This window comes from Lissotriton vulgaris, chromosome 4_1, assembly GCF_964263255.1.
Source record: "Lissotriton vulgaris chromosome 4_1, aLisVul1.2, whole genome shotgun sequence".
In the NCBI taxonomy this organism is placed as follows: Eukaryota; Metazoa; Chordata; class Amphibia; order Caudata; family Salamandridae; genus Lissotriton; species Lissotriton vulgaris.
The window spans coordinates 1,396,450,005-1,396,463,312 of record NC_141691.1 but is presented as its reverse complement, the minus strand read 5'-3'; the positions used below and the strand labels follow the sequence as shown (position 1 = coordinate 1,396,463,312).

At 42.5% G+C, this 13,308-nt stretch overlaps 1 protein-coding gene across 1 annotated transcript in view; it reads right to left on the bottom strand.

Annotated features, from left to right (window-relative positions):
- The window catches only part of RMC1 (regulator of MON1-CCZ1), a 319,509-nt gene that overhangs the window by 264,548 nt on the left and 41,653 nt on the right, over positions 1 to 13,308 (bottom strand). Inside the window, exon 2 of the mRNA XM_086965645.1 lies at positions 6,598 to 6,674. Coding sequence (XP_086821771.1) covers positions 6,598 to 6,674 — 77 coding nt within the window. The remainder of the gene's footprint in view (positions 1 to 6,597; positions 6,675 to 13,308) is intronic.

Sequence of the window (13,308 nt, the reverse complement as noted above, 5' to 3'; positions counted from 1 at the left end):
TGTTACCTTCACTTGTAATGCTTCACCTTATTTAGTCACATCTACATACCTTGAAACTCTTTTTTTCTTTTTTGTTTTGCAGATTACCTACCCAACGTCTTTTGGAGTCCACATCACAATTTGTTTATAATACTGTTTCATTAAAGTTATTTTTCTAGTTGTTTATTATGTTATCTTTAAGTTATGTTTACAGTTATTGTTGTTTAAATAAAAGTTAATAAAAAAATATATATACTTGTTTTTTTTGGGGGGTGGTGGGAACGGTCCACAACAAAAATAATATTTATAATTTGAAGTACTATAGTAAGATGTTTGACAGTAGGGTTGAAAAGTACTGGCTGTACAGTAAGTTATATTTTCTCTGGATGGACTACGACATAGAAAAGGAAATCAAAGTAAAACAAAACAATGTGTACCACATTTACAAACCTCTGGCGACATTTTCGCTTGCAAACCTACCCCCCTACAAAATTAACTGTGTAGGCCTCAATGACGCCCCTCAAACCACGAAAACGACCACCCCCTGGAGATTTCTATATTGTGTGAGGGAGGGTGCGTGGCCCACCGCCTGATGCCCTGGAATCCGCCACGGCCTGGCCCGGTTCCTGCAGTGTCCTGGGGGGAAACAGCCATTACAACGCGGTCATAACCACGCGTGACCATCACCACAAATTCAATAGCACGCATATGGCTTTACCACACGTGCTTTTACAACTACTATACATTTACCACGCATGATAAAGGAATAAGCACTGTAATGGCTTTGTGGTGACGGTCACGCGTTGTAATGGCTGTGCCTTACGTGCTTCAAATTAGTTTTTAGGTATGCGTGTGACCAAGTCTGATAAGATCGGAGGCCAAGGACAAACACCGTGGTGTCTGTGGCAGGAAATCTCATGGATCACTGAGAAGATAGGCGGGGGGTACATTGAAAGTAGCAAGTATAATCAAAATAACGGAGGAAAACTACTAAAATGGCGGAGGACGGAGTATGTAATTAACGTTTGGCGCCTCGATAGAATAGGATTATTAATATATTACAGGGGGAAGAGCTACGCTAGCAAACAAGATGGCCGCGTAAGCTCCCGGCTCCGCCTACCTCCGAATCCTGCCAGATGATCGTGTCATTTATCCTGACTTTGCGCCCTGCCTCCTTGTGTACGAACCCAACTACGACTTAATGGTGCAATCCCGAGATTTCTACTGGTTTGGTGGACGAAGTTACATCGTGTGGCAGTTTGCGGCCTAGACCAGCTTGGAAGCCAGGGTCTCGAGTACTGGCCCAGCCGGGTCTCGGTTGAACAATATCGGCTGTGATCGTGGGACAGGGTCCGGTCTACCGAAGTGGAAGTTTTTTGGACCGAAGTTAACGGCGATTGGCTGAGTCAGTAACATCGAAGGAGGGGTGACGATGCACATCTGAAGCGGTGGGCGGGGGTCCCTGGCCAGGTGGCCTGGTCTGGCCCCGCCGAGGCTCCCTGGGTTGAGATCTCCGCCTGCGGTAGCTGAGTCCAGATTGACATTGAACCAATCGATAAGTCCCCCTCTGCCGTTGTCCGTTCCACATTTATCTGTTCCCCCGGGTGAACTGGGCTCTCTGAGGCCATGAACATGACTGAGACCGACCGAGGAGTGGGGGAGCGGACTGAGAGTGATCCGTAACTACGAACTGTGCTGGCGGCCATTGGGTCACTTCATGATCGTGTTGAAGCCCGCATTCACAAAATGATGGAGCGTTTGTCTGAAATCGGGCGGAGTGGACCGGACCCTACTCCACTACAAGCAATGGATCCACTCGGGAACCCCAAGATGGTCACGTCGTTCCAAGAAGCAGACCACGAACTGTGGGAGGTGTCGGAGCCTCAGACCAATGTTTTGGTTGATGTAAGCGTGCTTGATGCTGTGAATGGATTGTCAGGCCTACGATCGTTGCCGGTTAATGAAGGATTTCATAAATGCTCCCTTTCCAGAGTCTTTTAATGGGAACTGTTGTTGGCTGGAAACCGTGTCTCTCCCCCGTATATCGGCACCACTAAGATGGCGGACAAAACGAAGCTGGGAGTACATAATGGCGAGGAGAGTTTCTAGACTTGATGGTGTTCTCAGCGCCTTCATCTCTCTGCTACACCCCGATTTGAACTTTCATACATCTTTCTCAGGCTCTGACTATCCTGCGGAGGCGACAGTTTGTCCGGAAGGGGCTCGCACGTCTGATCGGACGGGTCAAGGATGAGACTGAGTGGCTGGGGTTAACATTGAGTCTTGCTGGACAAGGGGTTTGCTATCATGATGTGTTTGGGAGGTTGGGCTGTGTTTAAAGTTTCCCCTGTTGCGATACGTATATGCGGCTTAATAGACTTCTTGACCTTAGTTTGGGAATTCTTGGTTCTGGCAGGGAGGAGGGGGGTCCCGGGCATGTATGAATAGGCCCTCCTCCACTTTCTCTTTCTTCTTTTAGAACTTAGTTAGTTGGGGCGACAGGCACACTGCTAGTTGGCGTTAGGCAATAGTAATATGCAGGGGTGCAGGGTGGGGGGATGGGTTTTTTATTTTGTCTTTGGTTCTTGTTTTATGGTTTCTTTTTCTTCACTTTCTCTTCACTTTTCTTTATAAGTATATTTGGTGGAATATCCTGACTCCGATTGTTTTCTAATATCTGGTGATCATGCTTCAGTTATTATTTTGACTGTTCAGGGTAGATAAGCTCAGAGGACTGGCGCTTAACGTGGATCGTATATTGTACTATTACATATCCTGCTTCCCACACGTAAGCGTAGACGTCTCAACTGTTTTTGCATTTGCTTATATATATACTGTTTTCTGCCTGTTCACCTCGTTATTGTACCGGAATTTAAGGCACCCGATATATCTATTTCTTTTTTTTGTCTTAAAATATTAAAAAGAAAATATATATATATATATATATATATCATCTCAAAAGAATAGCAGCGGATGAGGCACACGACCCGGCAGAAGAAAGCAGAAAATGTAATACCTGAAATGAGGAGAGGTTTGCTTGGCGAACTTAAAAAAAACAAAGAAGCGTGGGCTTGGAAACTAGGCTGAGCATGCGTAGAGTACAACTGGTGCAGAAGAAAACCGGAAAGTTTTACATACTATCATGGAAATATAGCTCTTTTTTTTGACCAGTAAAGTTAGTTCTGAAAAGAACTGTTTTTTATGAGCCCCAAAGCCCCCATGGTCCCAGCCAGCTCCCCGTGTTCTTCGGGATCAAGCATTGCTTTTTGTCACCCTGGGCACTGCAGAAGGCGGCACTGTAGTCACCCTGGGACACTGCAGAAGCCGGCCCTGAAAGGTGGTGGACCCCAGGGCCAACAAAGGCTCCAGGAAGGAGACCGCGCGGCCCCCCCTCCCAACATTCAAAAGCCCCAAGGGGTGGTAGTCCCCGTGGCTGGGTGGTCCGTCCCGCTATTTTCTATATTAAAGCCACGGGGAGGTGGCGGTCCCCGGTGCTTATGGGGGGGCTTGAAACCCCCACCCACACAGTTTTTTTTAAATAAAAAGGAGGCCCCAGGGACTGGCGAATCCCTGGGTGTTCCAGGGGGCCATGAGCCCCCCCCGCCCGCATACATATAGTTAAAGCCCAAAAATGTTGTTTTACTGTTTTCTTGTGACTCGGTTCTACCGAGGCACAAGATGGCTGCCAACACTTCCTGGTTTGGAGTGTTGACAGACAGTTGAAATCCAATCAACATGCAGCTCGTGCTCGTAATTGTACGGATTTCCGTACACGTACAGTACAGTACTTAGTCTCTAGATATCACTATGATTTTACTTTTGATTTTCTCAGGAACTACTGAACGGATTTGCACCATTTAACAAAAAGCACAATCTGACAACAGAACTCTACCTCTCTGCCAAATTTGGTGTAATTCCGTTGAGCCGTTCGGCCTGTAGCCCTGGCTAAAGGTCCCTATGGAAAATTGCATGAGGAAAACACGTTCGGGACCCCCCCTTTTCTCAGCCCCCACTTGACGAATCACCCCCAAACTTTCAGGGAAGGAGCAGAGCAGGCCATTTTCATGGAGAAATTCGCGAAGATTCCTCCACCAGCGCCAAAGTTATTCCAAATTGAATGTTGTGGTTTTCCTATGGAAAGTAGGTCCTAACTATAACTATCTACTGGCGACCGCCAGTAGGATATAGATATAGATATAGATATATATATATATATATATCACACACACATATGCCATCATTTTGATAGCTGCAGAAAATTCTCATTTTGGTGCATTGTTTGAGTCTGATTCAGAATTAAAACTTCTGTGCAAAGTTTGCACTAACAATTCATCTTTTCTCTGTCAAATTTCGCCTGACAAAAACCTGACAAATTTTGTGCAGGGAAAATAATGTAATATTGCAGGTTCTGCAGCTCAGAATGGAGACAAAGGAGCAGACATACCAAAATTGTACACACATCTGAGCTACGTAATGTGGATATGGGAGATATTAACACCATCGATGCTAGTGTTATTTTCCTCCTGTGCTGATTTCTTGAGTTTCCCATTGTTCATGACGAGCTCAGCTCGTCATGAGTGTATGGAGGTGTACATCATGACGAGCTGAGCTCGTCATGAGCGTCCAAGGAGTTAACAAAATGGGACTAAAGAAAGTCACTGTATCTTATTTCCTCATGCACTAGTCCATCCAGGTAATATCAAGGACATTGAATAGAGCATTTTATAAATGGAAGCAGCCAGTTTTACAATATGGGGAATCCTAAAATAGCAGAGAGAGGGCAGTTGGATTGCCAAGAGTAGGATATGCCCTGCTCTCATAAAAAAGTACCAAAGGTAATTTAGAGGAAGGAAATTTCGGAATTATACATTTAAGGGTTATTTGCTCTTTAATCGATGTATTTGGTGGAAGCATTACCTTTGGGGAGACCACCTAATAAAGCCATAAGCTTATACAATATGAAGGTAGGTCACCAATCCAAAAGATGGGGAGAGAGAGAACAATGAGATGTGAGTGGATATTAAAACATGTCATCCACACACATCTTGTCATATTTTATCCACACAGATCTCATCATATTTTTGATCTACAAACACTGTTGCAACTACTCAGACATCGAAGGTTTACATGTACTCATTCTACAAGAGACCCACCTAACAGGTAAAGAAAGCAAGAAGCTTTTTGGATCACAGCGCTGGCTGAAGCATGCTTTTCATACACCACAAGTGGCAGTAACTAAAGGTATTGCACTGTTGGTTAGGCAAGGGGTAGACTGCTCCATTGAGGGCGAGGTGGCGGATGTTAAAGGTAGATGGCTGATTGTCAACCTCAAATTAAGTGGTCATTTATATAATATTATAGGTTATTATGGTCCAAACCAAGATGATGTGGGGCCTCTAGATGAACTAGCTAAGGAGATGATGGGCCTCTAAGGCAATATCATCCTCGCTGGCGATTTTAATACGGTGTTGGACAATAAATTAGATAGATCATCTAATAGTAGAGTGCAGGTAACTAGTAAAATGTCAAGTAGAGTGAAGGGTTTGATAGACCAGTTTGGATTGTGCGATGTCTGGAGACAGAGGTTTGGTCAAGTATTAGGTTATACTTACTATAATAAAATATACAGTCATAGATCACGGATCGACCACATTTAATAGATTTGAGATTGATGGATAGAGTGAAACAGACGACGCACGTAGGGGTTCATATATCATATCACTCAGCAGTCACTTTGGTTTTAAAGATAGGGGCCTGCGATTTGGGTTCAGTCTGGAGGCTGGACCGCACAGTGTTGTATGACTGTGAAGCGATGGAGAGTCTAAGGCAGGAAGTGGATGGATTTGTAAAGCAGAATGTGGGGTCAGCGAAAATTGATATTGTCTGGGAAACATGTAAGGCTTTTCTTCAAGGGACCCTGGGAGCTCTGGGTACAAGTAAAAGGAGAGCTTATTGTAACAGAGTAGAGCTTTTGGAAAAGGAAATCCTTAGAAGGAGGCAGAGATAGTGAAAGTTGGGAGTTGTGAGGTAAAGGAAAGGATTGCTCATCCACACACATCTTGTCATATTTTATCCACACAGATCTCATCATATTTTTGATCTACAAACACTGTTGCAACTACTCAGACATCGAAGGTTTACATGTACTCATTCCAAGCCGTCTTTTGGCATAAATTACACCAATAATGAATAAGGTGTACAGTGCCAGCATGACATATAAACTGTGCCCAGTGTAGCAGAACAAACATTGTGTGTAAGCTTGGCAGCCAGGAATTGTGGTAATTCTAGAGGAGATATACACCTTCTTCCTCCGGCAGGAAACAGGCCTTCACAATAATAAAGCTTCCTGGAGTGTTTCAGGGAGGGGAATTAATGGCTCACTTGACCCCGAAATGTAGTAGAAATCGACAATAACTAGCCTTCAATGTTCAATGAGCTGTGAAGGTTAAATGACGTGGGGAGAGATCCTAGAATTAGTAAAGCAGTCTATCTCTCTGTATGGCAGGCACCTGGGTTTAACAACCCTCTGTAGAGGCTTGTGTTTAACCATGAACACTTACTCGGAGACTGAATGAAATACATCTAACCTTGCAAGAACAACATTGCCCACTACATTACCTGAAGGAGATTGGGTTTCTGTCATCTGGTCCTTTCACAACAACCCCAGTGGTCCCACCAGTCCGAACAGCAAACACCTAGAAAGGATAAACATATGCTGTAACTGTAAAGACAACTATATAAGCTCACACATTCACACAATTATAGTTGTTTCATAAAGGGTATCAACTCGATAGATGCAACTATTAGGATTCCTGAATTCTGATGTATAGCCCCGCAGGACCATGACACAATTGCTAGGCTCAATCACGCGCCTCATTTTATCATTTTGGGCGACCTATATTTTCACGTGCTGGATACTTGCGTCACAAGTTCTCCGACAGGTGCTCCATGTGTTTATGAATACTGCTAACCAAAAGGGCTCTAGACAAGCGTTTCCTACACTGTGGGTTGCCAGCCAGTTTCTGGTGGGTCGCGAAAGAGCAATAAACAAAGATACCTTTAAGTTTAGAATGTATCTTGTCACATTTGCTATGCTTCAAAGACTGAAGTCACATGGTAGTCTATGTCTTCTCAAACTGCTGCTTATTATTTTAACATGGGGATTGATGTTTACTTTCCTTTCTCCAACTACAAATAGAGACAAGTTTTTAAGTGAACTATATGACAATCTTTCTTGGGTACAGAGAATGTGAAAGGAAAGGCTGAAGTACGTACTATTTTTGTAACATACAACAACATTTTAATACCTGTAAATGAACTCTACACATATTTCAAAACTTATCAGCAGTTAGGAAAGCACAAATAAAGCCCAGTTTTTTTGCAATTCTGAAGTGTGATGGAAATAAAGATTTTAATAGGATCAAAACAAATCAGACAATTATGTGGTGAAGTGCAAATTATAAACATTTACTGAAACACGATTTCAACACAATCACTTGAGTGCTATATACAATTATCAGTAATACTGTATGTCCGTGCAAATGTATTGATACCATTTCAATGGAAAATATGCTGTCTGTAAATAATAGTGCGCTACCGCACAATGCTTTAGTAATAAAATTGAGACATGTACTACAAAATGCATCACAAGCTTCACACTGCACCCTTACTACACTCCTGATGTATACATTTGCTATGCTTTGCATGAATCCAGGACTTTTCACCAACCCTATGACTTCAATGACATAACATTGATGTTAGCATACCAACTGTGAAAATTGTTCCACTGGTACAAAGGTGTTGAACTATGTTCCGAAGTCCAATTTTTAAACAAATGTTTGCAAGTTTCCTCAAGCTATATTCTGGCGAGCCTTCCAGAACTTTTTGCTGCTATTTTTTATATCTACTTCACAAAGCCATTTGAACAGAAAATGTGTTCACTGTATACAATCATCCCACTTGGGTACAACTTTCACACATAAATTGGGAAATATGGATGTGGCCTGACTGAGCTGCATACTTTAAATCTGGGGCACAAGGTTTGAGCCCCAGAGTTGGCTCTGAGCAAATAATTTACTCTCCTGTGCTTAAAATAAAAATTAATCTGATCTTATGTAATTCAATCTGGTACTCATGTAAAGCACTCCAATGCTCTTGGGCAGTGTTCATTCTATATAAAACTGATATAATCACTGAACAGGTCATGAGTGATTTAATATGCGAGCACTGCATTGCGGGCGCGAGTTATAGTTAGCTCAGGTAACTATAACTGGTGAATTTCACTGATTTTGCATGAGTGAAATCTAAGCCGAACTAGAACATCCCAGTAACCTGTGTTTTTTTTCAGTAGATTTCTAATGTTTCCTAACTTTAACATCGCTGCAACCTTTGGGTTTTTTGTAACCTGGACCTTTAAAAGTTGGTGTGCCAGTGGCTGAATGGGTCAGTGAGAGGATTTTGTAGGTGTGTGAGTGGCTGTATGGGTCAGTAAGTGGGTGTGTGAGTGGCTGTATGGGTCTGAGAGTGGGTTTGTGAGTAGCTGTTTGAATAGCTGTGTGGGGCAGTGACAGGGTTTGTGTGTGGCTGTATGGGTCAGTGACTGGGTGAATGAGTAACTGTGTGGGTCTACGCTACAGCTGCGTAATGGACCACATGGAAATGTCTCCAGTGACCTTGTGTGCATGTAATTTCGGCAATGTGATTGTTCCTCGAGCTTCTTGATCCACAAATCTGCGATACCATGAATCCTCGTCTAGAGAACAGGATTGGTAAACAAAGAGGCGAATCTCCACCAAACAAGGGTACTTTCTCCAAACTACATTAAGTAAGTGCTTATTTGTTTGTTGTAGATGTCCTCAAAATTCCGCTGCACCAAGTGTTTCACCAAAATCGTCAGGAAACATGCTCGGAGCCCTTTTGGTAAGCTGTCCATCAATGTGGGAAATGGCGGGAAAACCTTTGCATACTACTAAGGAAAACGGGACAGGGCCAACGGGCAGACCTTGCATAAGCTTTTGCATACTCAGGTAATTAAAAGGGAGAACTATAGACTCTGCTCTCAAGACAAGAAAGAAACCACTCGTCACAGACACTACAGATCAGATTTCGATCCAATAGATCAATGATGCATTCACATGTCGCACCGCCTCAAGTGGCTTCAGGGTTTCCATAGGACCTCACAAGGTGGTATGAGGGGGCTGTACGACAGCTGGAGATATGTATCTTAATGGGACATTCCTCTCTTTTATCGAGGCAAAGGAGAGTTTCCAAGTGCCAGATGGTAATTTCTTACAGTACACAAGGGGAGGCACAGACCTTAGCGCTGTTACTTGATCTGCGCTCCACTAGGGGACTGATTTCCCACATATATATGGCTCTGAAGGCGGAATGTAGAGTTGAGGTGTAAAGAAATTCAGGATAGATGGATGGCCAAGTTTCCTTCACTGATCGCTGAGGGTGAATGGAGGCGGGCGTTCACACAGGTCCGGGAGGTGGCGAGTAACGTACGATTTAAGCTCACCCAGTTTTTAGGTCGAGCCTAGCGCAGCGCGCATGTGCTGCTCTAGGAGAGGGCCTCTTGGAATCAATTCAGACATTCAGAAAACTTGTCCGTCTGGTTGTCAAATTCTATTGGCCTTTGCGTGTGGCTTTCAAAAAATGAAAGCACGCAATTGGCTAAAGGTGGGTGCATGTCCCACCTCTTCTTAAAATGTTCACTCCCATGGCGGTTTGCTCTCGGGAGAAAGCAGGCTGGCAGCTGCATTCCTCCTTGATCGCTTGCTTTCGCTTTTGCTTGTTATCTGATAAAGCAATTTATTGCCTTTCCGAATGCTGCCACCCTTGCTTAACGTAGTATCCTGTTACTAATTGATTTTAACGCGCCGCCCGTAACATGCAACTGATTCTTCTCCAGCCCTTCAGGCATCTCTTATTCTCTTGGGTTATTACGCTTAAAACTGCCTCAGCTGAGGGTTGCTTCACCTAGTGAGGCATTGTGAAAGACCACCGAGCACTTACTTCAAATGTGTGTGTTTTTTGCATTTCAATTGTGCCTTCTGAAAGAGCACCAAGGCCGAGCATGCGCTCTTTCCTCAAAGTGTTTTTGGCCAGTATGACTGCAGCAGCCGCTTCAACACCGCACTTTTCCTCTTGGGTTATTATGCTTAAAACTGTCCAGCTGAGGGTTGCTTCACCTAGCGAGGCATTGTGAAAGACCACCAAGCGCTTCCTTCAAATGTGTGTGTTTTTTGGTGAAGGATCCTCTCATGGTTTATAAGGCATTGTGAACGAGTACCGAGCACTCCCTTAACTGCGTGTGCTTTCGGGGGTACGATGAGCATGGCACCCGCTTCACAGACACTGTGCATCAACTATGTTTTTAATCTCTTCAGCGTGCACCAGCCACTTTGTTTGCCGTGCTTGTTTACATTTCATTTTTTTTATATATTTTTATTGAGTTTTTAACCCACTCCCCCCCCCCTTTTTTTGGTACAGGTCATTTCACAATCTACATTTTTGCTTTTCTTTTTACATTTCTTCAAAGATGAACAAATTAAACATGATAAACAAAGAGATAATGGTCAAGAGAGAGAGAAAGAGATAGGACAGAATGATTCATAAATCGGGAATAAGAGAAAAAAGACGATATCCATTACAATAATCATTTTTGCCTAAAACAATAAGAAGAGGAGAAAAAAAAAACAACCTTATATATAATTTCCAAAGTAATAAATATATCTCACCCTATGGTACCCTCTTCACCTCAGATTAATCAGTTTCCTCTTCCCTCCATCTTTTTACTGGACCCCAAACCTGAAGTCCTATCTTTTTTCCTCTTTTCCCTCTTCTTGCATAAATAGATTTTTCTAAATTATAAGCTGACAACAACCTTCCCAACCAGTCATGTTGTGTAGGTGGAATTTTTTCAAGCCATGCTGACGCAATCATTAATCGATAAATTGCCATTGCCACAAAAATAAAGTTAGTGTTTTCCAGCTGTGTTTTACGCTCCCCTACTCCAAAAATTATTATTGATGGGGTTAATTTGATTTCTATCGCCAGTGACCTTTTTAAAAACCACTCTATTCCTTCCTTGGTTGTTTGGAGGTGAGTGCATGTTGCGAACATATGTATTATATCCGCCTGATCTGCAGAGCATCTCGGGCATGTAATACCATTATCGCCTCCCCATTGCGCAATCCTAGCCGGAGTATAATATAACGAGTATAGAGTTTTGTAATGTTGCGCCTGGAGTGATGCTGAGCATAGAATTTCCTGTCCCTTTTTTAATGACCAATAAAATATTTCTTTGTCTATGCCCATCTTGGTAACCCACTTCTGCTCCTGTTTTTCTAGGTCATCAGGTTTCGCATTAATCAATTCTGCATAAAGAATTTTAATCGTACATCCTACACCCCTCTCAATCACATCCAAAATTGGATTTGTATTAAATCCTGCTGGTCCACCTTTTTTCGCTGACATATAACTTCTAATTTGTAGAAACTTAAAAAAATCCCTGTATTCTAAATCATATTTTTCACGAATTTCGGAAAATTGCAGCATTCCCCTTATTCCCATTATATCTCCTAATTTTTGGATTCCTTGCCTGCCCCATTTAACAAATATTGAGTCTGAGAAAATCTCAGAAGGTAACGTATTATGTAGTAGTAGTCTAGTGTATCTATTAATTTACCTAAACCATATTTTTTCGTGAAGGCCTTCCAGATGTTCTGGGCGGCTGTCACCGTCTTAAATTTCGTCCTTTTAAAATAGGAAGAATCAGTACACTTCAAAAATACATTTTCTGCTTCCATTCCTAATACCAGTGCGTAGATATCAACTGTCCCAAGACTGTCCTGACATTCTATTTCAGCCCCTTCTATCAAACCAGACATATACTGCAAGGCGGCTGACCAGTAATATAATTTAAAATCCGGTAAAGCCCACCCTCCTCTCTCCCTTGGTAACGTCATGAATCTCATCACCCTCCTTGTCTTTCCCTTTGCCCAAATAAATCTATTTGTTATGTGTTCTGTGAATTAAACCATTTTGTTTCAAATGATAATGGTATTGCCCGAAATATATATAAACATTTTGGTAGAAAAATCATTTTAATTATATTTGAGCGCCCAACTATAGAGAGGTGGAGATTATCATATCTATCCAGGTCTTCTGCGTGCACCAGCCACTTTGTTTGCCGTGCTTGTTTACATTTCAAATGCAACTTTACTCTTTCACATGGTTCATGTGGCAACCGCCTGATGGTTGCTGCTCTTCATTTTACACTTCAACAGTGCGACATTGTGAACAAGCACTTCCCTTAACTGTGTGTGTATATTTAGGGGCTTGATGAACATCGACACCATGCATCATCTGGGTTTCATTACTGTGGATGGTCGGACATTGTGGTTTTGATTCAGGCATGTTCTTGTGAGCTGGTGGTTGAGTATTTCCGAATGTGAACACTTTCATGCAATTGAACATGCACCGAGCATGAGTACTTCCCTCAAAGTGTGTTTGTTTTTGGAGCACTATGACTACTGCAGACGCTTTAACATTGCGCTTCATCTCCTGGATTAATACGTTTTAAACTGCATCGGCCGATGGTTGCTGGCTTAGCAAGGCATAGTTGTATAATGTGTTAAAAGTAAAAGATGCGGGACCGGCACAAACAATGCACCTTTGAGACCCTTCTGAGGGGTCGATACTGAAACGACAGCAGCTGGCGATCTTGCACTTTTCCTTATATGCAATCCATAGTTGAGTACATCAGGTTATTTCAAGATGCTGTTTCCTGGTGTGATAGTGCAGTGGAAATGTATACTGTTTAACTTTACACAGAAACAAACAGATGTGCCTTTCTTGCTAATGCCTGTAGACGTTTCGTTGTGGGAACCAGAGTTCTTGTCTCGTTTGCTGGTTTCACATCCTGTGTTTTGTGAGGACAAAAAATGCAGCTAGTAAATGATATAACAGCCATGCTAATCTTTTGGCTCATCTGTTCTATATGGAACATTTCAAAAGAAAGCCAACAGATTGTTTACTTTCCTTGGCCATGTGTAACACAATCCTGGCACCGGTTTTGACAAAGAAGGGAAAAGACTGAGAAATAATTTGCAACTACAAAACACTGAAAAAAAATAAAAAGCCTGCATCAATCTTCTCAGGTCGCAAAGGAAGTGTGCCCAGAAATAGATTTCAAATTATTCCACATGATAACTTGCCGATATACAGTTTTGTTGAATTTTAAAATATTTAATAGTGAGCAATAAACAATGAAAACATATGGGCATGTTACTTTGTGGCTTGTGAAACTGAATTTGTTTCTTG